Below are 26,166 nucleotides of genomic sequence, written 5' to 3' on the forward strand. Positions count from 1 at the left end.
TATCTAGACAAAGAACCAAATGTCTTTCATGACCCTTTTTGAAGAGTGAGTTGTACCTTTCATCATAGTTAATGCCAGTATATAAGACGCGGATGCGGTTAACGGGTATCACTGGAAAACATGCTGCAACACGCACCCATGATTTTGGGTTCCTTTTTATGTAACAGGCTGTGTCGGCTCATACGTGTAGCATGAGCGTGTATGTCAGCATATAGTGTATATATTAGTCTATGGTGTTAGCATGTGTGTTACTGTCAGGTGTTAGTATTTGTGAGCATAAGACGTTAGCTTGTGTGTCTGTTATCTTATGGTGTTAGCGTGTGTAAGTGTAAGAATAATGGTTAAACATGCGTGTGTTTATAGTGTGAAATACCCCTTGTCGTAAAGGTGTGTTTTATGTTGTATTGCCACGATAAACACCCTTTAACTGCACGCCAGGGGGTAATACATGCAAATAAAAACAAGATCAGGGATCAGGGAAGAAAAAAGTTGGCTCCTAAATTCTTTGGCTGGCAACCACTAATGTTTAGATTTTTCAAATAACGCTTTTGAGTTTCCTGGTCTTGTAGCTTTATTCTAGCAGTCAAACACAAGCAAGATCATTAAATAAATACTAAAGCATAAAGTATTTAAGAAATGTGCTTTTTCACAAGTTCCTTGGAAGATCTTGGCAATCTACTGTTGAATTTGAGGAATATGTGCTCTTTGGTTCATATTTCTTAGACAGACTTCTTATACAAAGCAGATGGTCGTAACAGGATGATGGACCTTCGGTGCTGTAGGCTCTTGGTTCTTGAAACAATGGAGGAGAAAGGGTAGAGGATGGGGAGGGCACGGGTTGGGTGCTGGTAGGGGATAGATGCCCTCCTAACCACGAGTCTTTTTATTTTACTTTATCATGGCACTCTCTACAAGGCCATATCTAAAGATCTCAAATACCTGCTACGTCATACAAGAATTCCAGAGTGACCCTCTAGTACGTCTGTCACGTGATTGCAACACATGCTCCGGCACTCGCGCTTTACGAACGCCAAATCTGAATCTACTTAGAAAGAACATGTATTTTCTTCCAGGCTGTATACATTTTTTTTTATTTTTTTGGCTCTATAGTGATATGTGTGAAAGATTCATTAATTGTTTCATTGTTTATTTTTTATGTGAATTGTTAAAAGTAACATTTTAAATTAGAACTTTTCACCGCTGCCTTTATTACAGTTTTTGGATTAAATTAATCCAATTTGCTTTGTTTTGAACATATAATATATAACATTTCTGCAATGTATAAAGGTATATTAGCAATGTAAAATATAAACTGGCCTTGCACTGATTATACTTTTGAATAATGTGTGCTGAGACCAGATAATACAGAAATCACAGGCAATAAACACAAAGCTTTACAATGTGTCACATAAAACACGTGAGCACATAGGTCATAGTGGCCGATTGGGATTAGCCAATCGATGGTGAGGTCATCGCACGTTCGGTTCTCGACTGCTTCTGTCTGCCTGCCGGTGGGTTGGGATAGTGACGTGTGCGCTTCGGGACCTCTCAGCAGTTTCGATTCAGGGAGCAGCAGGCAGGTAAGAACGGCTCGTTACTCCCACGGTAAGGTTACAGGACGATAACCGCTTATTCCTCCGCCTACATACCGCATTAAACATCAAATCGCGGCACTGGCTGTCGGTGGCTTTTTATCTCTGCCTATCGCCGACCCTCGCCCTGCCTCGTCGGCACACAGAAGGAGAGGCGGAAGTGAGTTGTTCGGTCCTGATGCATCATGGGAAGTGTAGTGTAAAGTGTCACGGTTTGTATTGCACGGATGTCTTTGGAAACTACACTTCCCAGCGTCGTGAGGGCCTCGGAAAAGGGTCTATTGCTAACCCTGTCTTCATTTTTTTTTCTCTGAAAGCATATGCGTTTTTTTCCCCTCTTGTACTATAGAAGGGGGTTGCATTGTATGTTAGTAGCATGAACCATTTAATGTTTTCCAGAGCCCCTTAGATCGATATGTTTTATATATACAGATATGACAATTAGCAATACCTGATTGACATGGAGTGCTGCAGTGCAACTGCTCTAATACATATAATACATGGGTGGCCTGTGGATCTTCCATAGTGTACGTATAGGTGAATGGATCTCACTTACCCAGGCCTATGGTTTCCCATTCTTTGTTGCCGTGTTACCAATCCCAATTAACAGTTTAAATTTGAGCTTGATCTATACACCCGGTACAGGACTGGAGCAAATAATCACAATAAGTAACTCCTTTGGTAACAAATGTTACGCGTTAACGTCCTGTTGTGTATCCATGGTTCGCTAGTGCTATGTCTTACAGGGCAGCATGTACCATATTCCTGCATTCCCTTGATATGATTGATTCTTAAAGTACGCTCATCAGTTTAAAGAGGAGGATTTTTATCTTTCCCGCTTGTGTTTAGGTGAAATTAAGTTTGTATCTTGTTCCCGTATGTGCGTGGTCTTTGTTGACCTCACGAGGAACTCAACTTCTTATGAGATTCCTCAAGGAGAACATCTAGTGGCCGGATAATAAGCACAATCAGCGTTTGGAGCAGTATTAGAAATATGTATTAAAACCTTCAAAAAGGAAGTTTTCTGGACAAGTAGCTTTTTACAATGCAGACTGACTACAATTCTGTAGTAATGACTTGCAAGGGGTGACAGTCAGACAGTTCTTCTAAAAACCATTACATGTTGGAAGGTTTAAAACATTCAGTCCCTTCCTATGTAAGCAGGGGAACAGGTTCAATTAGTGATACACAAAACAGTTAGGAGTCACAGGGTCTGGCAAGTTGACCAAAACCTGCTACGCCAGGCAGTGTTTCCATACCGATAATCTCTGGGGAAATGTCAGCATTATTTAAGAGTCTGGAAGGCAACCTTAGACATCGGTAGATATGATGTGTGTATATATTTGTATATATATATATATATATATATATATATATATATATATATATATATATATATATAATATAAAATAGCCCCAAAATGCAACAACAAACCATCAGGCGTCCTCTCCTGAAGACACTGATATTACTTTTCAAGTACCTGTGTCTAGCAGTACCTATGGTTGTTGGCCTGGGATGTCAAAACCTAAAATGCATGTCTAATTTATCAAAGTTTTTTTTTTTTTTTTTATAAATGTATTTTTTATTTTAGCTGTGTTTGTGTGATGTCTGTGCTATGACGTTAAGTAACCCACAACAGCACCAGCAGTTTGGCACCTAAATCCTATCGGGTGTAAATGGGAATGGTTTGTTCACCCATATCCTTACTGCCCTCACGATGTGGCGGATGAACCAGTATATTGGAGGTTTCTGCGGCTTATTAATTATACAAGTGGTTGGACATCAAGTTTTGTCCCAATAAAGGTGTAAATCTACCCCTTGAATATATGTATTGTATTAAGCGCTGCGCAAATTGTTGGCGCTATATAAATAAAAGATAATAATAATAATAAATCTCAGCTAATATTTCCAAACAATCTGCATATTGCGTTTAATGTGCTTCGTATTTTAACACTGAAATATACTGTGCTAGATAATAAAGCCCATGGTACAGCGGACGGGATGGTAATTCTTACCAAATATCAAAATTCTTAATATCAAAAATCTCTTTGCAAACAGCATTTGGGGTATAATCCGGGTGAGAGTATGAAGCGTTTTCACCTTGACTGCCTTTTTAGCTGTAGGTCTAGAAAAACTGACATCCAGTTGTCCTGGACTAAATATGGGTTGGGACAAATATATTCCAACCTGACTTAAAGTCTGACTTGTATGAAAGGAAGATCACTATTTGAGGGCCAAAGCAGCGCGGTATCCACGTTACTGTAACCAACAGCGTCGCCGGCCACAGATTCTGTATCGTTTAGATTATTTGACACTTTCAGCCTAAAGGGCTAATCGCGTTATAATATCGGTAAAATCGGCTCGAGGACCCAAGAGTAAAATGGCAGTAAAATTAACCATTTTCATGCCCAAGAGGTATCAGTCAATTATATTCTACAGTGTATTTTACTTTGAAAGTAAGTGGCCGTCTTGCCATTAAATCAGCTTTAAAAAGCCGTTACTGAAAACTGTGTGATAGATGCACACGGTGACTGTTTCTACAGCCCTAGTTTGTGGCCGGCTATTTCCTCTTGTGGCCTCATAATGCCCACCCCGTGGTTCTGTAGACATTCATTTAAGTAGTGCTGAAACGAAAGGTATTTTTGTAGCTTACACATTTTGACTTCTTTACGAATAAATCCACCCAAGTATTACAAGGAATGGCAAGTGAGCCGCCTGCTGAACTAGTGCTGGGGGCCACTTGGTTGGCCTGGAAGTATGTGATAGCCCACATATTCATTATAGCAGGGAACTGGTTTATGTTCTGAGAGGTGTAAATTAGGGGATGGGAAATATTTGTGGAATGAAGGAGTCGTATTGGCGTATTTCGACACAAAGTGTTTGAATGCATACAACCGTGTATATAATGCGTCCGGGGGGCTATAGTAGAAGGTGGAAGTGTTATATCGGAGGATCGGCTACACAGATGTGAGGTCCGAACTTAAGACAACTTCGAGTGTAAGACAAGATCATTTTTTTCACATTTTTCCTGAAAAAGTCTTTTAATCGAGCAAATACGGTACTTACTAAGTACTTTAATACATATAAATCTTTGGGGCAGTAAACTGTCAGTTTTAAGATAAGGTACCAAGTAACATTTCCTTTTGTCAGTAATAATGGTTTTTGCTACGGATTTCTTTACCCGTGTGATCAGTCCTGCTGGATTCCACCCAAAAAGGGATCGCTAGCAGTCAAATGGACCTTATTTCTTGTATGTCCATTAGTGTGATCAGCATTGCGATTTTAACAAGAAGCCATCGTTTACCGACTGACTTCCCGTAAAGATGCCGTAATCCGTGCTTGGTTTCCTTCTCTTCATCTTTGTTCTGTTGTTTCCACAGAAACAGAATGTCAGAGGGGGACAGCATCGGAGATTCAGTTCATGGGAAGCCTTCCGTGGTGTTCCGGTTCTTCTCCAGATTTGGACAGGTGAGCCGTAAATTCCTCTGAAACCTAGTCAAACAAGTTACGTTACTTGCTAATGAAAGCTGGGGTGGAGGACGATTGTCTTCTACAAACCTTTTTATATAATTACATCTGTTTATTAAAAGTAAATAGCCGGGATAATGACAATTTGTAAGTAACAAGTAGAAGTCGTATAAAATAGAAGTCGTCTCCTTTCTTGGTTCATGAAGTCAGGCATATTTCTTCTGCTTTAATCACTTGTTATAAATGGAAGTTACTCTTATTTCTTTCCTGTTATTATTATATATTTTCTTTGTCTTCCTGTCCGTTTTTTTTTGTCTTCCTGTCTGTTCAACACTATATTCACTTAAAAAAATAATAATAATAATAATAATAATAAGGCATTTATTTTACATAGGGATGTTTTAGGTAAGCATTTCTTGAGTTATTGATCTTCTCATGTGCCCATACATGACCCCATGCTAGAAAACATTTGTGGGTCGCCTTCACTCACCTTGTGGAGTTCTGTCAGTAACACCAAATTTTGTTTATTGATAGTATATTAATAATGAGCTTATTATTATTATCTTTTATTTATATAGCGCCAACAGTTTACGCAGCGCTTAATACAATACATAAATTCAAGGGGTATGACAAGACGAGAATTGACAGACTAAGACAAACCGATCCATTAGGTGGAGAGAGCCCGGCTCGCAAGCTTACAATCAGAGTTTTCGCATAACACAATACATTCACATGGCTGGATAGTCGTGTGTATATTTTCTAGCTCTGGTATCTTAACCAAATCGTCTAGACAGACTCCCTGATTCCTTATCGTACTTCATAGGGCAAACAATAAGATGGCTCGATCTTAATCACCCAGTTGGACCCTCAGGCTGATGAAAATCTGTGGCGAAATGATTTCATTGGCCAAGTCAGAACTTTATCAGCATTGCTATAAAGAATCGCGTGGAAATTACCCTAAATATCACGACTGACAACAATGGCGGTCTGCAGATAAAGGAAGCTCATTGGGCACTAACAAGATAAACAGTGGTTAAAACAGTTTAACCACAGCATTTAATGTTGATAGAATTAGAAAAAGAATATCCCATAGGACTTTAATCACAGGACTTCACATGTTACAGATCGTTTCTGGACTTGGTGTCGGCCTGTGCATGTTGCTGGAGTAATAGTCAACCTCCCAGAATGGCACACAAGATATCTCTGTAACCTGACAATTCAGTGCTTTCCTGTCGCAGTTCTAACTGTTGGCAGGGTAAGCGTTATCCTGCGTTCTCTGGGGCCCGGAACCTGGAGCAATTACCTTACGCATACTCTTCTTGCTTCATTTACATAAAATCTCCGGGGGCCTCTTGCCCATATAAAGGGCCGAGTGTGTTAGAGACAATTTAATTTAGCTGTGCCCTCTAAATACATGTTTATACCGTTGCCAGAAGGTTTGTTTTCACTCCTTAATTTTAGAACTATTAGTTTTTTATTATAGAGTTAATTATTATAGCACAGATACACCACCAGAGCTGGACTATTTACTGTAATTGCTATTTGTCTTTGTACATGATGTTCGGTTGCTGGATTTGGCATCATGTGAGACGCATGCTGTGATAGTAGCCTCGGGGCTAGACGACAGGTCCCGATGTTTGGAATGGATTGAAATGCGTGCCTTCAGATTTATTTTATCTAGAACGTTACGCGTCTTGGCTAACCCTTCGGAGCTGCCGAGACTTCCGTCGGGGGAATACGTTGTAGTGTCATTACAACTCTGCAAGGCGAAGTTCATCTTCAAAATAATCTTACAACACTGTTTAATAAATAACTCCCGGCAAAAAGCCATCAAAACCAGAATCTATGCCCCATCTTCCTGTGCTCAAACATAGGCATACTTCCTAAAAGTCATGGTTTTTGTGGGACAGTCCTGATTTTTGGGAGCTCTCCTGGGTAGCTGCCTTTCTGTTCTGATTAGTGAATGCCGCACAGGAGGACTTAAGATCTTGCGTGAGGATTTGTAAATGTTTCTAATGTTCTGTTTTTAATCATTTTAGGTTTATCAGTCGTGGCTAGACAAATCTACGCCGTACACGGCCGTGCGATGGGTGGTGACTCTTGGGCTAAGTTTACTCTACATGATAAGGGTGTATATACTACAGGTACGTACGCTTTGTTTGTGTGCACTTTGTGTTAATTCTGGGCTCCTTGACTTTCCATTAAAAATAGAACGTCGAGGGGAAAATGATGCCGACGCCAAATTATACAAAGATCAGTCGGTATACTTTTTGTACATTGTACAGCGCAATGGAATTTGATGTAAAGTGTTTTGTCTTGTGTTGTGTTTTTTGCATTTTCTATATTGTTGTTCATGTTATCTGAGTGTTTTTATATTTGTTTTTCTTTGCAGGGCTGGTACATAGTGACGTATGCCTTGGGTATTTACCACCTAAATCTCTTCATAGCATTCTTATCTCCAAAAGTAGACCCATCCTTAATGGAAGACTCAGGTATGGCCACGTTCTGCATCTGCACAATCATATGCTTATATTGGTTATTTTAAAACCCCTATTATGTATAATTTTCGTTGGCATGTATATTATACCCTTTTTACATGGGAAAACCTGCTTTTTTAGTATTTTGATAGCTACAGTTATATTTAACAGACATACAGTCAAGCTCCACATTTGGAGGATTCACTTTTTTTACGTAGTCATAGAAAAACAAGTGAAAATTGTTATGTCCTGTTTACCCATTGTACAGCGCTGTGGAATGTGATTGCACTTTATAAATCAATCAATCAATAATAATAATTGGTGAATTATATAGATTAAAGTCAAAGCGGGGTATTCTCAATTCTTGAGAATTGTGGTTCTCGTTAAATAAAGAATACGCAAAGTTTGCATGCTCTGCATGTGGGTTTTGTTTAATTCCCAATGTAACATGACAAAAATAAGTAACAAGCTTTAGCCCACCTGACACGGAACAAATGTATTATACACGACTTTGGGATGTGTATCTAGTTAGCTTTTCCTACACTCCTACTTACAAATCAGGATGCACAAATCTTTATGAACGCAGTTGTGTTTGTTGTACATTTTATGTACTGTCCAGAGTGGAATCGGGCTGAAACATTACACATTGTATGTAAATGATGTTTATTATGTGTTTTTGTAGATGAGGGGCCATCTTTACCCACTAAACAGAATGAAGAGTTTCGTCCCTTTATCAGGAGACTGCCGGAGTTTAAATTCTGGTGAGTATATACTGTTTGTTTCTGAAAAAGAGACGGGCATCAGAACATAAGCTGCAGGAATCGGTGTTTAGGTGTCAGACCAACCGGCTTTGGCATTTGTTCAGCCCGGTTTAAACATTAGAGCGACCCTGATGTATGATTATTGTATCTGAACATCATTTATTTTTTTGTGTTATGAGGTTTTGTTTCCTCTCTGTAAACGTGAAAAGTTTCCATTTTCTGTATTGTGAGCCAGTTTTTCTCTGCACATTTATAGCTATTAGGCCGTCGGAAGGGAATGCCTTGTCTGATATGGCTTTGCTTTTTATCTCTCCCTCGATACAAAGACATCCTTTTCACTTGCAGTGCTTGGTTTCCCTGGTTCTGTAATCCTTTTATTACGTGAATTTGTTAGCTTGAATTTATTCCTGGCAATTGTTTAAAAGCCCAGCACTGACGGTGTCGGAGTAGATCCCGCTAATACTATATCATTGGTAATGGCAGTGGAAGTGCATGGATCTTGGTATTAAAGGATACATCGAGTATTCATTGAGTATAAGCTGTGTCAGTAGACGTGAAACATCAAGTCATAAAAATCCGCCATGATACACATTCTTTATTTTGAGATATATAATAAACTTCTCATTTTTTAAGGTTCTATATCCAATCCCTAAAAGAGAAAGTTAACCCCTCAACCTCTTAATAGACTGTAAGCTTGCACTGGACAGGTCTGTCTTCTTCTGTACAAGGAGGTCTTAATGCATGTTCACATTATTGTATATTGTCAATTCTAGTGTTCATTTCCGCTCTCCCCTATTGTAAAAACACCATGGAATCTAGCGGCTCTCTATAAACGGAACTTCAAATGGACAGTACTGCTTGTAGAGGCTACATGACAATTCTGCGTTTGTTGCTATTAAAAATAGACTCCAAAAACACAAATTGGAAAATACACAATACTGTCATTCGTAAAAAGAGCCGCTTCCACTTATTCTACATGATATAAGTGCATTTGATGGATAAAAACACATGTGCTGAATAAAACATGTACTGCAATAATTCTTTTATCTTTTTGCTTCGAAGGCACTCGGCTACTAAAGGGATCGTCGTGGCAATGGGATGCACTTTCTTCGAGGCGTTTAATGTGCCCGTCTTCTGGCCTATCCTCGTCATGTATTTTATTATGCTTTTCTGCATCACTATGAAGAGACAAATCAAGGTAAATTGTGCTGCTTGAACAGTTTAATGGTTATGGTGCTTCTTAAAAGGTATTATTTTATACGGTGTCAGCGAGCACGTTTTATTTCTATTTATCATCTGAGACGGTGGAAGCGAGGTAAATGCTTCATTATTATCCTTGCTTCCTTTGTAAGTTACATTAAGGGAATGATCGAGAACTGCAACGTTCATCACTTGCGCTGTAGATCTATAAAACGTGGCATCTCACGTTGATACAATGTGTAGTCCGCTCTGGGTCTGTAGGCTCTGAATAGCTCAGCATCCGTAAAAAACAAGCAGGAGTGTTTGAGATATAAGGACAAAACCAGATATTTCTTCATGCGTCGTCTAATCGGAAGGGGATTGTGTGGTTTTTGTTTTGTTTAAATTGTTTTCCCCGGTTTAAATTTGTGATGATTAGATAACGCCCCCCCCCAACATTTCAGGTGTGGAAATAGTCACACTTGGGTTGAGTTGCGTAGCCAGGGGGTGGCATGGAATTGGGTGGAATGGGAGCCATGGGCACTCACCTGCCTTACGTGATTAGCCACCTAGCATTTACAAGAAGGATGTGCAGGAGCTGCAAGGCGGCTTCTGTTCATTGCTTTTTCACCTCCCTTGGCCAGTCATGGGAGGTCCATCTCCAACTTGGCCCATGACCCCTGCTGCCCACAAAAGTTGGGCAGTTGGACAGCTACCCAGGACAGTAGGATGGTGCCAGAAAATCAAGACCATTTCTGCAGAAGCTGGGACTATTGGGAGGTATGCAAAGGACTGCTAAAATAACCATAGAGAGGACCGGCCACAGACACAGCTTGTCACTCTTAAATGTGATAATAAAAGCTGCAGAGTGGTAGTTTTGTTATTCAAACAACCCATTGCATATATTTTCAGGTATTAAATCTGCATTGTATATATATATATATATATATATAATATTCAAACTGCAATAGCAAATTCTGCAGTCATCCTGATACTGAACGTATGGAGATATTGTTGTTTTTATTGGAATAATGGGTTTGAACGGGGCACAATCTCATTTCTTTCTCGCACTTTGTTTTTCAGCACATGATAAAGTACAGATATATACCTTTCACGCACGGCAAGAGGAAGTACAAAGGCAAAGAAGAAGCCGCCACAAAGCCATTCTCCAGTTAAAAGAAACTTTTGACTTTCTTATGTAAAAAAAAAAAATCAAACCAACAAAGAGAAAAGAAAAAAACAACAGTTTTGGGCCATTGTAACAATGCCTTTTTATTCACATAGGCAGGAGTGATTTTAAAAGCTGGTAGTGCATTTTTCCAGATTATTTTTTCTTCATTTTCCCTTCTTTCTTGGTAAAGACATCATTTTGCTTTTGATACTTTGTTTTTCTTCTCTCTGTTTATTTCGGCAGCTATGGTGGGCCGCATTCTGATGTTAACTCTACGTAGATGTTTTATGGATTAAACCTTATCTCGCTAACACAGAATTACCAGGTTTTAAAAACACTCGCCTCATTTTGAGTAGCATTTTGTGCACTGCATATATTTGGTTACATCTCCCCAAAATCCCCAAAACATAATAAGAAACCTATTCCTTAGTAACCAAATTCCAGCAGTGCCTTTATTACTCCATCAAGTTCTCCAACGTGGAATGAACAGGGTGACCTCGGTAACACCCAGGAAGGTGTATACAGAGTTTGGCGCTAGAGATTGTCCCGGTAGACTGCTGGATATATTTTATTAGTGAGTTTGATGTATAAGAATGCCAATGTTTCGGCTTCAGACGTGAAACGCTTTGCCATTCAGTCTACTACGGTTAGGTATCCATTCTCATAATGAACCGACAAACTGATACTGGAGTTTTTGTAGCCATTTTCATTTTAAATTTCATATGAACAGTTTTTGTTTTTCGGTACACCAGAAAGCATGCTGTCCCCACATAAAGAGTGCACTGTAGTAACATCGTAGACTGCTCCCAATAAATACGAATTCATGAATGACCTTTAACAAAATGTGGTGGGTCGCTGATTTAGTAACTGAGGAAATGCAATCATTCTTTGGATTTTGAGGTTAGGCTGTGAGGGTGAGTGTTTGCTTTTAACATGTTGTGTGCCAGAGGGCTTTGCAAAGTGTTACAGCAGAATAAGGGGTCGTTGTATTAAACGTGAATCTGATTGAGAAGCAGTCTTACCGTAAAGCAACCAATTGAACAGTTTTCCCATTGAGAACAATTGGTTGTTATGGTGACTACTTTGCACCACATGCAGTGTGTGTGTATTTTATATATATATATATATATATATATATAATTGGTGTGTGTGTGCTGCACCTTCCCAAAAGTAGCATGGAGAAAGCTTTACAGCTTTTGGCTAGCTAAGCATTATGGGGTTTGTAGTTCTTAGTCATGCCTGTTGGTTACCGCTTCTCTGTCCCGTATACCGATTTGAATACCAATATTAAAGCCAAAGGTAAGGTGGCTAAAGTTACTGATTTATGATGTTTAAATGGCAAAGTAGTTTGGTGGGTTTTTTTTTTGAGGGGGGTGTATTACTTAAAAAAACAAAAAAGAACCTTCTCTACAACTAATATCCATTGGAATGAGACGGCAACAGTTAACATTCTAAGGTCTCTGAACATTATCACTTACAGAAGTGGAATGATTCTGAAATATTACACATTATTATACTTTAAAGGACATTAAACTAACTTCTCAGTTCATGGCAAAATCTGGCTGCGATTTACGTTCTCCGCCATGTAAAATTGGGAGTGCAAGGTTTGCAGCAGTTAGGAAGTTAGAATTCCATCGACACGTTGTGCTAAATGGATTGCTAGCTCCTATGTACATGAAACTAGGTTCTCGGCGAAGCGGGTTTTTACCTGCTAGCGGGAAGCTGCCATTCAGGTCCGCAAGTAGCCTGTTTGCCAAAACAATTAACCCCTTATGTCTGTCTTCTGTACAGTTGTTGGAGAGTGACACGATACATTTACATGCAATCTCTCTGTCACAATGTAAAGATGACCTTTCTTGTTCATTAAATGTTTCTCATGATAGATGTTCTTTAAGACACTTTGGTTATACAGTGCATCAGTCTTTCACGTTTCCTATGTGTTAATACATGCATTTACCAGTGACTTGCAGTGTTTTGTGTAAATTGTTAAACCATTGGCTGCGTGCAGATTAATTAACCTTCATATTTACCCATAATGGTTCAAAACTATTTTTTTTATTACATTAATATATCTATATACGTGCATATGTTTAATTATTGGTTGGAATTATTTCATTGTATGTTTTTTTTTTCTTCAAGCAGATAATTTTATATTTTTTTGTCAAGCTACAAATGAAAAGATGAACAGGGTAAGGGCAAATATAGGTACTAGGTACATTATTAGTATGGATATTGATTTATTTCTGCAGTTAAACTCCAGATATCTCAAATAATACTTCTAACGCAGGCATGTTGCATATAATACATGGGGCTTCTATTGCAACGTGTCAGGTGTCATTAAATATCAACAATTGTTTCATTGTGTGAGGTTGATCACATTTTCCATTATTTGAATATGGCCAAGAATCTATTTTATTCTAATTTTATTTTTTAAGGGGTGCACTTCCACTTTCCATGTTGGCAAAATTAAAGTGATCTTATCGCCATAGCAACCGACGGAATTGTCCAGTCAGCAGGAGAATTTCATTGAATGCCATGACAATTTAATTTCGAAACTTTTTCAAAACTGAGCAGATTGAAACGTTCACACGGGAGAAGGAAGCCTGTGCTTTTGGGGGGATACGCAAACCTATCACACAAAACACAATCTTTATAATGGCAGACTGATGTGTCTAAGTGTATTAAGACAATGTGGCATTAGATCTGAATTAGTTTGGGGGGAAAATTCCCTTTTTGAGTATTTAATCATTGCCAGTTACATTGTGACAACAAAGTAGAAGCTGGGATTACAAAAAAAACATTTTTGTGTTTAAACTTTTAACACTTTGCCTGAAACAGTCTTGCCTGGATATTGCATAACATGCCTGGATCTCACACGTCAATAAAACATTGTACGAAAGGGTTTAATTCTCACTTGGGAGCTTTCTGTTTTTATCATGCCTTTCCTACCGGATTATTTTTCAAAAACTGTAAATTTCCACACAACAATGTCTGTTTCTCCAAGATATTGACAAAATAAAACGTTGCCAAATCTTACTTTTATTCTCAGTTTTAAAACACAACCCAGAAATAAAGGGCTGTGTGTCAGCGGAACCCATCGCGGCGTAATACATCATGGTGCTTGTGTTGGCCACGTCTAGTCCTGTGGTACACAAAAGAATATCTTATCTGTTTAATAAAGAACCAACCCCAAAGAGTTTCTTCATTTTTATTCTTACCGAGTAATGAATGAAAAGCACAATAAGTCTCTTCTAGGATATGAGATCCACCAGCTGATCAATTTAACGTAAACTCTTAACCATTGCCAAATGGTTTTAAAGCTGTGGATAAAAAGTTTCAAGCAGTGATATCTATAAATTAAGTTTTATTTGTTATTTTACATAATACAGTTAAAATGTTACATTTTCTCACACAATAAAAACAAATTATCACGCTTTATTATTATTAAACAGAAGTATAATGTAAATGTGATCTTCCACACACAAACTTTCACACTTTATTATTATTAATGCTATTATCATTATTGCAAAACCTCTACAGACTCTGGAAATGTTGCAACCTTATGATTTGTAGACATTTGGCAATCAGATAAACATTTCTGATTAATAGTGCACATGATTCAGAATGGATTAAGAAAACAAGATAAGAATTTATTAAATCAGTGAAAAGCTGGAGAGATTTTATTTTGGTGCAGAATATGATGGTGCCATCAAAATCAAACAAAAAATAATCAACAAAGTATTTGTTTCAAAACTGGGGGTGAGTCTCCAAAATAAAATGTCTCCAATAGTTTTCCCAATGGGGACACAAAGGGTCTTCCTCCCGGATGATTGCCGAGAAAGATGACAGTTGAAGTCAAACAGCACGGCAGGCATGAAATTAGTTTATTTCCACTACACAAACCACAGATCAAGCTAAATATTGGATACTGTAAATTTCTAATATGTATGAAATACTGCGTGTGATATTAAGATATTCAATATGAAAATGTGTTTTTTGGTTTCCCATGGGAGGCACTTTTCATAAAATGATGATATGGCTATATAGGCAATTGTGCATTAGAGGTAGGGAGTCAGCCGGATGCACGGCACAAGCTAAACCCGGATTGCGTTTTAACGTCCTATAACATGAAAATAACATCTAGGAAGGGATAAAATAACATGCGAGGAGTAGCTCGAGTAAATTCGGCTGTGCCTCACTTTTCAGCGCTCTATGTGGGCCAGTAACTCGAACGCCGACTGCCCCTACTATATTGTATGCTTACCAGATTTCCCCTTTGACTGTAGAGGCTAAAGTGCACATTGCAAGTCTGTGTTAAAATAAAGCAAATTAAGGTGTTTAATAATCTCCCATGGCTAGTGATAGAGAATTTGTATAACAATGACTAGGTAGAGGCCAAAGATTTCCCATTAAAGAACAGACAATGGAATTCCACAGGCGGCTAACAGTTATGACCGGTTTGATGTTGAGGATGGAACCCAGTATTGAAATGTACTTCATTTTTCATGTCCATAACTGCGGGAGTTGTGTTTCAGCTCTTAGTATACATTATGAAGATCCCACCCTACAGAGCTTCTGCTGCAGGGAGAGCGTGGCTGGTCCTGTATAATGTTTGTCAGTCTCCTCACCCATTGAATTATACATTATACAGGGCAGGCCCTGCACTTCTTGCTGGAGAAACTTGCCAGCATTGGCTCTCCATAAAAAAACAGTGAAGTGAGTGATGTAAAATTACAACTTTCCCGCAAACTCAGCAAAATAAATATGGGTTTTATTGTATTTGGAGAATGGAAACATATTCTGTGTAGAGAGGTATCGGATGGGTACAATTGCATTGATATGGTACCTTTGTTATTGGACTTCACATTATGATGCCCCATCTGCATTGAGTATATGAAACTGCATGCTAAATCTAGCGTGGGTGTTTATTTTTTTCACAAACCTCAAAGATTCTGTAAAGAAGCTGGCAATTTTGGGTAGTTTCGCGAAACAGTATGAGACACACTCCTGTCCTGCGACATAAGAAGCAATGTAGCTGCATTGTAAGACGCCTCTTGAAGTTCTTGAATGGGTGGACACATTCCAGCATGTTATCGGTAATAGCGCAAATAGACAAGTTTTTGTGGATGAAACTTTTCTCGGCATAATGGGCATTCAGCCTGAATATAAAAGTGAGAATTTAGAAAGCATTAATTTAAGCACATTCAATGAAGCATATAAAGAAGTTAGGAAAACAACCAAAGTGGGTTCCAGGTGTGCTTGCGCTGTTCCAGACTGTGCCACTTTTAGGGAAAGAATTAACACTACACCCCAAACTGAATAAAACCCATGATGTTCCTTAAATATTCTACTAAAGATTCTAGAGATGATCGAAATGTGCTACAGATTCCCACTGCCGCTATCTATGTGAAGCAGTACTGTACCGTTTGCATCATATGACAGGTAAGCACTGTAATCTGTGACATTATACTAGTGCTAGTGGTAAGGGAGCATATGATGGATCTTTCCCATCCTTGGCCCCTTGCGAAGTTAGGTGTGTTTCGTATAATTTTTCTTTTTAACATACAGGTGAAGGTATTCGATGGGGTCATTGTACTAGGGGAGTCATAACCAGCTTCACAAGGTACTTGGAGATTGCGAAGGAAACTGCTCATCCTCTCCATGACTATATTAAATTGAACCCCCATCTCAAGGCATTGCAGATGAGTAGTAGGGTAGCAGCCTAGGCACTTTCCCGATTCTGATATTACCTCCTATGTCTAAAATAACTTGCAAATATTTCCTAATATGATGGTATTAACACCTCTTACATCATGAACATATTTCATAAAAAAAAAAAAGACTGGTTCATTTTGGGCCTTTCCAGACCAACATTCTATTGTTTGATGCAAGTCTCTGGAGAAGCCTCCAACTTGTTTCATTACCCCTAGGAGAGATTCAGGTTTACTGTAGGAGGTACCAGAATCTTTTATTATGATTTAATAAATGTAAATTTGCAACAACCCATTCTACAGTTCCAATAGCGTTGAGGTGCTGTCAGCCCACATTTTTTTCCAAACCTTTCATTTATAAAACAAGTTAACAGAATAGAGGCATTTAAGCATCATTTGTAATAAGCATCACGTCAGTTAAGCAAGAAATATGTAGTTGTCAAGTGTCTCCATCTTCCTTACCTTCGTGTTACACCATTCAGTGATACACCCCCAGCAGAACAGATGGCCACATGGTGTGGCAGTGCTGTGTCTTCGGGATTCCAAACAAAGGGTGCATTTTGAGGGTTTCTGGTAGGATTTGTCATGTGGTGGGGCCCTGCAAGTATATTACAGATAACATATTAATAAAAAGGAGGTAAAAATTCATTTTGAAGATATTTATTTATTAAAAAGGGAGGATACAGAAGTTCATAAAACTTGCTTAGAAAATACTTAGATACTTATGATAAAAAAAAATGTTGTTAGAAGAGGGAACATGTTGTACCCACCAAGAACATCAACCATGAATAGCTACATTTGTAAACTTGTGCCAGGTCCTCTTAATGAATTGGAACACTCAACTGCGCCGACGTAAAGAGCTACTCTAATCTCCCTCACCCTGAACAGGATTACCTCTGGTAAGACATCCGGCGATGGAGTTTCCACTTCTGCTGGGCCTCCTGCTTTTGGTGGAAGTTACTAATCTGAACACCGATAAGTAATGCGAGGTGAATCAACGACACTACACCAAGAAGGCTATAACTTCTGCGTACAGGCTGATCATCTCCAAGAGCTCCTCGGACGCGAAGCTGTAAAGGTTACATTTTACATGAGAAAATTACCAAAGTTTTCATGGAAAAATAAGCAATTTACCTAGTAAATGTGCTCTGACGCACAAAACACACTAAAAATACAACACTACCATATTTCAGCTAAAATAAAAAAAGTTTGTCAACTTTGAATATAACTTATTTATTTATTGCACACTGAGCATTACACCTGCAGAAAAAAATTAAATAGTATCTAACAAACATCTACTCACATAGTTTATTCCGGTTAGGCGTTTGGCAATATGATAGAACGTTCCATTCAAGTAGAATATGGCAAGATGTAACCTTCTCAGGAAGATGATGCTCTGTCTAATAACATAGACAGTCTTTATCAAAGTCTTTCTCTGCTGCTCTGACAGGGCAGAGATCTTCCGATGAACCTTCCTCCTCAGCCATGACCTCCGGTGGGATCCAGAAGACAAGCTGCCATGTGACACCCGGATTCCGTCAGTTTCAATTTGGAGCTCCTGTTCCAAGAGCGCTAGCTCCTTTTCCAACAGGTATGGGAACACCGTGTAGCCACATATGAATACGGCTCTCTGAAACAAGGACGGAATCTTCCTTTTTGATGAATCAACTTGGACAATGTTTACGTATTCCTCCCCAAGGGTTTGGTAACCTGAAAAACAGCAGTGCCATCACAGCCTAACACATTTCAGATTGATTATTTACATCATTAAATACATTCAAAGGCACACGATTGACATTTTATGCTCGCATATAACAGACATTTTTCATGTGTTTGACAGTCTACAGTGAGAGAACCTGGCGCACGGATATTTTAAAATGGCAGAATTATGTTTTTTTTTACTTTTATGTAAATTATTAAATTACCATTTGTTAGAGCTTACGTTCTCTGCCAGTCGCCTATGGTTCTGGTATAACGTTTTAATTCTCTCACCATTTTCAGCTTCCCACAGTACAGGGGGATATTAAAGCTTTGCTTTTGAACATAAAGTACACCGAATGACTTAACAGAGACTTACCTGAAAATGTAGTTATCGTGTAATATGCAACATCACACAACAACTCAACTTCTTTTCGCCATTGTAACCACTTTTTAGCACCTGCAAAAAAAAAAATATATATATATATATCAAGGACAGGTATAAAGGTATTGTGAAAAGGTGATGAGGGTCATGGGAGAGGTCACCGACAAGAGAGCAGTCCCGGTTTCCAACGTGAAAGTGGCTGTTCTAAGCAGAATAATAATTATTAAATGAAGAATAAGCTGTTGCTGTATGCTACGTTACAATAGGAAATCTAGCATGTATTATGCAGTGGTGCTGTCACTATAGCAACCATAAAATGTTCTTGGCGATTGCCCTGCTTTTGCATCAGTTTGGCTCTTTAAACATAACTCCCATTCCGATAAATATGCGTGGTGTTAATTGTCTGTGGATTAATTAGAGGGCTCTGAAAGCTCTGGAGGAAGCGTGTCGCTTACATATAGCTTTAGAAACACTGATGAGTCTTACTAGGCCATCTACTAAACAACGTACAATGACACATGGATCACCAAAATGCAGTTACTCCATGATAAATAGGCATCTGTGCGCATGGGCTAAAGCTATCTAGGTAGCTCCAACCAATACCGATGTAGTGCAGGAATTACATGAAGATGTCTTCTAAGAAAAAAAAAAAATTTCTGTTGAGTGAGTGAAAATTAGGGGAAAAAAACTAATTATCATGCACTGCCAAAATGAAAAATGCAAAAAGAAGTGTCACATAAGATTTCAAGACCAAGGAGGCCTCCTCTTCAAAGCATCTGTCTGTGAAGGGATTCAAGGTAGTTCCGAAACTTTGATTGGGTGCTAAAAAAAAATCATTTGATTTTTAAACATTAATTATTTAAATCTATTCCTGACCAGAGGACAAGTCTAGTATTCCAAAGCGCTCCAATCTAATCACAGAGTGTTTCCCCACCATACACACAAGTTGGGCCATCAACTAAATCACGAGACACATATCAGCAAATAGCGACTCCAAAGTATTATAACTGATGGGCCCATTAACCTGAGTCCCACCCAACAGTTGCTGGGTTTTGGTTATCCAGCTGGTGTTTGAATAATATTGGACAAGTTGAAAACTCCACTTACCGTATTTTATTTATCATGAATAAATTGTGCTCATAAAAACATCAGCGGAAAACAAAAACTCAAGCTGACTGCTTAACGCGTTCCACGCCTATACCGGCGCTTACTCGTGAGTTTATGAATAAGCGCCAGTATAGGCATGAAACTCGTTAAGCTTCTGTCAGCTTGATGTTTTTTCTCCCCACTGATGATCCCCTGAGCACACTTTATTCACAGTAAAGGGTTGAAGGAAGTGCATTTTCTTTTACCTTGCTTTATCATTTGTGCTTAATCTCTACACTGAGTGATACATTGTAGCCAGATTATTGTTTTATTAAGAATATTGTACCCTCACAACAAAGAGCATTCCAATCCCCAGATGTTATGTATAAAATGTCAGTGCTTTCTGGAGAAGCAGGAGTTATACGGTACATGGGCCATCCCAGCCCTTCCAGTAACAGAGGTTGGACCTCCTGCAAAACCCAGGCTTTGTGTCGTAACCCCCGCAAATCTCCCACTTCTGTGTGTTTTTCTTGCTTGTATGTACCTTGTGCAGATGAGCTGTAAAATAGCATCTGTTTTTGAGCTGATATATGTAAATTCTGGTTTTGAAGCATATTTTGTTGTTTTCATTCTGTTGTGAGGGCCAGTACTCCATTATGCTTTATTTATTGGACATCAAACCACACCTAATGCATCAAATTCTCACCATTAAAGCACTCATGTTAGATTTGGTGAATTGTCATCATGTTACCGTGGGTAACATCTTTCTGTGTGTCAAAAATTCACCCTTTATTACATCAAATATTTGTTTTGGATAAACCAGGACTTTAGAATAACGTTAGGGTTAGTAAATAAAGAATGAGACAAAACAGTGGGTTTTTTTGCTTATCTTTTATTAAGCCTGTCACAATTGATGTCACAACATTTTGTCTCCAAAGGCAAGGAAACAATGATGAACCTTCTTAAAGGCATTTTTTATGAATAATTCCTGGGCCAAACTCAGTATAATCCTTAAGTGTGACCCACGATGAGTTGAAGGCTGAGAGGTTACTAAGGATGGAGCCACCAATCCACACACAGAGCTTCCTTTCTGGCGGTGCCACGATATTTATTTCCATTGTACTTGGTGCCAGAAGCTCCATCTCGTGGAAAAGCCGTTGTTCAAGTCCAGGAAACATGGAGGATCCACCGCACAAAAGCACACTGTTATAGAGAGAACTACGTATGTCGATAGGACACTTTAAAATGCTATTGGTAATCAGTTTATGTATTCCTGGGGCTTCAACACCAATGAGTGCTGGTGCAAAGAGCACCTCTGGAGCACGGAACAGCTGACTGCCAACCTCGATATTGTTCCCATCAGGTAGTGTGTATGTTTTGCAAATTTCTTTGATGTCCCTTTCCATTTCTTTCTTCGGGTCTAAGGCCACATAGCAATGCGTCTCCTTGATATCGCTCACAATCTCCCGTTCCGCAGTGCTTAAAAAGGAATATCCACTTTCCAAAAGGAGCCTCATTAAATATTTAGTGATGTCTCTTCCTGCCACATTAAGCCTGGATATAGCATCCTGTACACAGTAACCTTCATAAAGGGGTACCGTATGTGTCACGCCATCTCCACTGTCCACGACTATGCCAGTGGTACGACCAGAGGTATAGAGGGCTAATGTAGCTTGCAAGGCAACATACATAGCAGGGACACCAAAAACCTCAAACATAACTTCTGCCATCTTCTCACGGTTCTTTAATGGATTCAATGGCACCTCTGTCAGTAGCACAGGTCTCTCGCAAGATTTAACATGCAGCTCACAGCTATACACATGCTTCCATATTTTCTCCATATCGTCCCAATTCGTTATTACACCACGTCTGACTGGATACTTTAATGACAAGACGCCTCTAAGGGACTGTGCTTCTTCTCCAATGTAAAAATCCTTTTGGCCTGCTCCCACCATCGTTGGGATTGCCTTTGGGCGGCCAACTATTGACTTCATTACTACTCTAGGAAGACCCTCTCCAGAGAATCCCGCTTTGCATGACCCTGATCCGTTGTCGAAAATCACAGCTGGTGCGTCTAAAAACTTGGTATCACACATTGTGATTTATTTGGATGCCTACGGAGAGTTTTTGTCTGGGATCAAGGAAACTGGAGAGAGAGGTTGTTTACTCCTTCCTACCTTTAAGATGTTATCATGTATTCACATTCCACTGGGTATGTATGAAAGCAACAGTGATGTAACAATGGCCTGATACAAACATCTACTTAAAGGGACAGTATCAATATTAATTTTAAAGGAAATAACTGCCTTTTTGCTACAGCATCAAAAAAGCAAAGTCATGAGGCTACTTTCTGATGTCATAGGTGAGCTAGACTGTTGAAAAACATGCCATTAATATGTATAAGAAAAGGGCAGATACAAGCTTTTTATGCAGACTGTTTCAAACAGAACCACCCAGCAGACCTTAACAGTTAGTGTCATGTCAAGAATGTTTTCATGAACGCTATTTCAGTTAGTCCAGAGTGATCAACACCACTGATCTTCACTCGCACTAAAATGCAAGATGTGGATGAGTCGGTGTGTCATCTGCACTGTGGGGTTTATTCACTAAAGGCAGAGTTGGCAGGAGTGTTAACAGCTCCACTTCTCTATCCATTATGAAAGGCCATACCCAGTGAACCGCCACTGAATTACACATGATGCAGGGCCAGCTTAACCCTTGTTCCTGGAAAATCATGCCAGAGATGGACATTCACAATGAACAGTAAAATGTGGGCGTTGAAAACACTACTCGCCCATTAGTGAATAAACCTCTGTGGGTTTGTAGAGGAGTTTAAATGCATCAGAAAGGAAAAGAACTGTACGAAGCAACACACATCAGATCAAAAATTCAGAACAGGATGGCCAGACCACCTCTGATCTCCGTTACGGTGGCTTCATATACTGAGAAAAGTTACACAAGGGGAACGATTAAGGCATAAATCGCAAGTACACATTAATAGAGGAGTCTATGCCGATAACAGCTGTTCATATTTCTTTATTTCATAGACCCCCATCAGGTCCAGGCAGCCTCTACATACCTCAACACTTATACACAGAGTACTGAAAATCTCATCATGCTCAGGCAAAACATGCATGATCAAGTAGCTCACTGAGTCTACAGGAGTGAGAGAAGTGCAGCTGTTCATACCTAGGCAGAGCAGTTAAATCACATTTAGTGTTGGACTAGGTATTCTGGCCAATAACCGTACCTGCAAAAGCCAGACAGGCCTCATGAGCCTGGCCCCTCAGGCAGCCCTGGAAGTGCTCATCCTTCTGACAGCTGCGGATGAGCTGAGGCTGATTGGCAGGGGCGAAAACAGCCATGGCGGCGGGGAAAGCGCTCTAGCGCTGCTTCCTGTGAGTTTCATAACCCGGCACCGGCCAGAATCGGAATAACGGCTTTAACCACTTAAACCGACTTGCGCTATCACAACCAGTACACTGCAGGAGCACTCCGAACCGAGAGACGCCACTTCCGGGTGCACGCTGCGGCAGCTGACGCTCGGGTTAAAGGTCTGCTACGTCTGCGACAGCGTTGCCTCGGCAACCAGCTAACGGTGGCTTATTTGCAGTACTTCTGCGACTGTATTTCTGTTACAATACTACATTTTCATAATAAAATAATTAACTGTAATACAATCAAATGAAAATATATGAAAGGGGTATGTGTGCCCTGTGCCTCCTCCCGCCCTCACTGGTGTGTGAACTGGTGGACCTAAATACAAAACCCTGAATGTAATAAAATAAAGTAACAATTTATGTTGTGCTAAAATACTGTTCAATTTGAAGCAATACATTTAAGACCAAGTGACATTTTTAAATACTACAGTTTCACTCAAATAAAATGTAAATATGATTAATGGCTTTGCGGTTTCTAGCCATGTTTCTTGTCAACAAATAAAGTTGTAGCATTATATATATATATATATATATATATATATATATATATATATATATAAATATATATCTGCGGAGTGTCGGCTACCTGACAAAGAGATTCGCAGAGCGCCAGGAATCCAGCAACGGATCTGAAGACTGAACTGCACATTATCATTAGATTATCATTTCTTGTTGATATTACATCTTAATGTCCAAACCTTTTATTCAAAAAGATCTCAATTAATAATTTAGTTTGTTTTTTCCATTTTAGTTCTAGTCAGAGTTAACCTCTGAGTGTCCAGAGGGAAGGGCAGTTTTTCAAGCCATGGTTTCCCAGAGGTTTCCTCCAATAAATGGGTTTTTTCCCTCTCCTGTATGCTGAAGAACGACTCTTTGTGAGTCCAGAGGTAGCTCTTTCTTTCTCTCTCCCATCCATCAATATGTTTTCTATTAAATAATAAAGCTTTGCTTGTTCCCATAATCGTTTTCTATGCATAATTATTTCAAAATACTAAAAGGAATTAATCACCTGATGTGCTAATGAACCTTTTTTTGGACTAACAATTTGATTTTTATGTCATTTCAATTTGATTCAGGGTGAAGAAGGAATTGTTTTGCATATAAGGCAAATGTCCTGCTAGAAGGGGATCGTGTTGGTCAAGGGTATACTTATGAAAAAGGGTGTAGGCAGCAGCATATTTACCTTGTCTTCTGCCCTAGGCCTGACCCAGGGCAGCTCCCAGCAGCAATCTCTTCCACTTTTGTTGCGGAGCAAACAAATAAGCTGACGTATCTGGGGGCCCCACAATGAGGATGGAGGAAGCGGTGGCTGAGGTGCTGCCCTGGGACAGATCAATGGCAGCTCCCTATACGCCACCTCTGCCATCCTCATTTGCAGAGTGCCAGGATATGACATCATATGCTTTATCTTCAAATTGCAACCAGTATTCAGAGTTCCAAGGTTGCACATGTCTAAGTAGGAACCCCTTATTAGAAACATTTAAAAACAATGCTGTGTCTTGCTGTTGGTTTGGTATTGTCTACACTCCACCACAAGTATGGCACCATTGATTTTAACAGTTCATTCATTAGAGCTGGAATGTTAAAAGGAAGGTGTCAAATTATGTGTGCATAATACTTCCCTACTTCTGACAAAGTTTTATTCACCAAAAAGGAAGCAGAGCAAACAGGCTTGTTTTTCCCTCAGAAATTTCATGGTGCTGCCATGAGATAAATAAATAATGAAAAGTCTCTTCCGACCATAAAAAAGGTATAAATGTCTCAACCTCAACGTGTTTTGCCCAAATCAGTAAGTCTGTAGTGGCTTCATCAGGAGGTATCAAAAGACATTCTGCGGTTGCACTATAAATGTAACGTATTGTTAACCTATACTACTCCCATTTAACTGCAACCTGATTTATTGCCACTAGATGGCGCATACACATCGCATTTAAACCATTCTATTAAAGAAAAAAAATACAAACAAAATTACAGATTTTTGTGCTATTGGAATATATATATATATCAGTAACTCTCCGTATGAATTTGTCCACTTCTTGCTAATATACATCATCTCACGGTTAAGTAATACCACAATCAGGGCTTTCTATCTCACTTTCTATCTCAAGTTGCTTGATAAAACTGACAAAGTGCTTTTTTGTTAAGGAAAAGCCATAAAAAATACTTTATATGTTTTTTCCATAGTCCAATGATTTTGGTTAACATGGTTTGCATTAAATCTGCAGTGGTAAACTATGTGTCAATACATACCGGTATTTTTTCTGCTGTATACTACATTAAACACGCCAGCTCTAAATTTGGAGTTCTCTGAAATCCTTTTGAATAAATTCCAAGACTATCATTGTAGTGTTGTTTTCCTGACATACCACACTTCAGTAGGGAATAACTTTAGAGGATTATATGGATTAGAATGTATTCTTCCTTTGCTTGAGGTCTTCCTAACTGAAAATTCTACACAACACCCCCAATGTATTTGCAAATGGACAGCATACACATGCAGCTATGAGCTCACATGAGTGCTACTGCTATGATTTTCTATTCCTTCCAGGGTGTTAGCTTAATTAATTCTTGTATTGCAAGTTTATTTTTAATGAATAGTTTGTATATTGCTCTAGAAAACCTATTTACACCAGATTTGCAAAATTATGTTTATTAAAGGCGACTAAGATACTCAGACAAATATCCTGTATTAAGAAAAAAATCATACACTTTTTGTTGATAAATAATTTAATTAAACATATACCATATCAATAAAACATAAACATTAGTAAGCACTGCTATAATGTCAAATGATATATATTGCTTATTTTATTCCGTAAACACAAAATATTTAGCGTGTAGAGCTGTGAAATTAAGAAACTGGGAAAAGTCACGGATTCCTGTTTGCTATTCCTTATTCAAGATTAAAGTGCAGTTGTCGTGATAGTGATCTGGACGGCCTGCCAAAGTACTTTGAATATATTACATATGCATTTTGTTTATACTAGGAAATAAGCCAAGAACCAGGACGGGTTATAACCCAAGACAGCTTCCAAATTCAGTAGCATAAATATTAAGCAGGGGTTAAATTTCACATATAGTTTTTTTCTCTGTCTAAAATTTGTTGTTATTGTGTTTCTCTGTTGCCATGGCAGCATTGTCTAAATGCAAGATGGCAGGTGGGTGGCGCTATTCCCAAATGTATATGACTTGGACCCA

The 26,166-nt window shown here is 38.9% G+C and overlaps 3 protein-coding genes across 3 annotated transcripts; 1 reads left to right on the forward strand and 2 right to left on the reverse strand.

The window, feature by feature from the left end:
* Window positions 1-1,515: 1,515 nt before the first annotated feature.
* On the forward strand, window positions 1,516-11,491 carry RER1 (retention in endoplasmic reticulum sorting receptor 1). The gene is made up of 7 exons (XM_053451746.1): window positions 1,516-1,580; window positions 4,973-5,060; window positions 7,100-7,204; window positions 7,453-7,552; window positions 8,220-8,298; window positions 9,361-9,496; window positions 10,561-11,491. The coding sequence occupies exons 2-7, from the start codon at window positions 4,980-4,982 to the stop codon at window positions 10,651-10,653; spliced, it is 594 nt and encodes a 197-aa protein (XP_053307721.1). The 5' UTR covers window positions 1,516-1,580; window positions 4,973-4,979; the 3' UTR covers window positions 10,654-11,491.
* A 3,907-nt stretch (window positions 11,492-15,398) lies between these two features.
* PEX10 (peroxisomal biogenesis factor 10) lies at window positions 15,399-23,043 on the reverse strand. The gene is made up of 6 exons (XM_053451809.1): window positions 22,779-23,043; window positions 18,437-18,517; window positions 17,663-18,069; window positions 17,254-17,429; window positions 16,822-16,957; window positions 15,399-15,807 (listed from the first exon to the last, which is right to left on the reverse strand). The coding sequence occupies exons 1-6, from the start codon at window positions 22,891-22,893 to the stop codon at window positions 15,739-15,741; spliced, it is 984 nt and encodes a 327-aa protein (XP_053307784.1). The 5' UTR covers window positions 22,894-23,043; the 3' UTR covers window positions 15,399-15,738.
* Window positions 20,061-21,917, reverse strand: LOC128469991 (uncharacterized). The gene has a single exon (XM_053451808.1). It carries the CDS (start codon window positions 21,622-21,624, stop codon window positions 20,491-20,493), a length of 1,134 nt encoding a protein of 377 aa, XP_053307783.1. The 5' UTR covers window positions 21,625-21,917; the 3' UTR covers window positions 20,061-20,490.
* Window positions 23,044-26,166: the final 3,123 nt, after the last annotated feature.

This window comes from Spea bombifrons, chromosome 12, assembly GCF_027358695.1.
Source record: "Spea bombifrons isolate aSpeBom1 chromosome 12, aSpeBom1.2.pri, whole genome shotgun sequence".
Lineage (NCBI taxonomy): Eukaryota > Metazoa > Chordata > Amphibia > Anura > Pelobatidae > Spea > Spea bombifrons.

What these genes read in the sequence shown, in the direction of transcription:
- LOC128469991 (XM_053451808.1), bottom strand. Translation starts at nt 21,624, where the DNA reads ATGTGTGATACCAAGTTTTTAGACGCACCAGCTGTGATTTTCGACAAC.
- RER1 (XM_053451746.1), top strand. Translation starts at nt 4,980, where the DNA reads ATGTCAGAGGGGGACAGCATCGGAGATTCAGTTCATGGGAAGCCTTCC. An exon ending in CTGCCGGAGTTTAAATTCTG is followed by an intron (nt 8,299 to 9,360) that starts GTGAGTATATAC and finishes TTTGCTTCGAAG; the next exon opens with GCACTCGGCTACTAAAGGGA. An exon ending in CTATGAAGAGACAAATCAAG is followed by an intron (nt 9,497 to 10,560) that starts GTAAATTGTGCT and finishes TTTGTTTTTCAG; the next exon opens with CACATGATAAAGTACAGATA.
- PEX10 (XM_053451809.1), bottom strand. Translation starts at nt 22,893, where the DNA reads ATGGCTGTTTTCGCCCCTGCCAATCAGCCTCAGCTCATCCGCAGCTGT. An exon ending in GGCCTGTCTGGCTTTTGCAG is followed by an intron (nt 18,518 to 22,778) that starts GTACGGTTATTG and finishes TTTTTTTTGCAG; the next exon opens with GTGCTAAAAAGTGGTTACAA. An exon ending in CTGAATGGTGTAACACGAAG is followed by an intron (nt 15,808 to 16,821) that starts GTAAGGAAGATG and finishes TTTTATATTCAG; the next exon opens with GCTGAATGCCCATTATGCCG.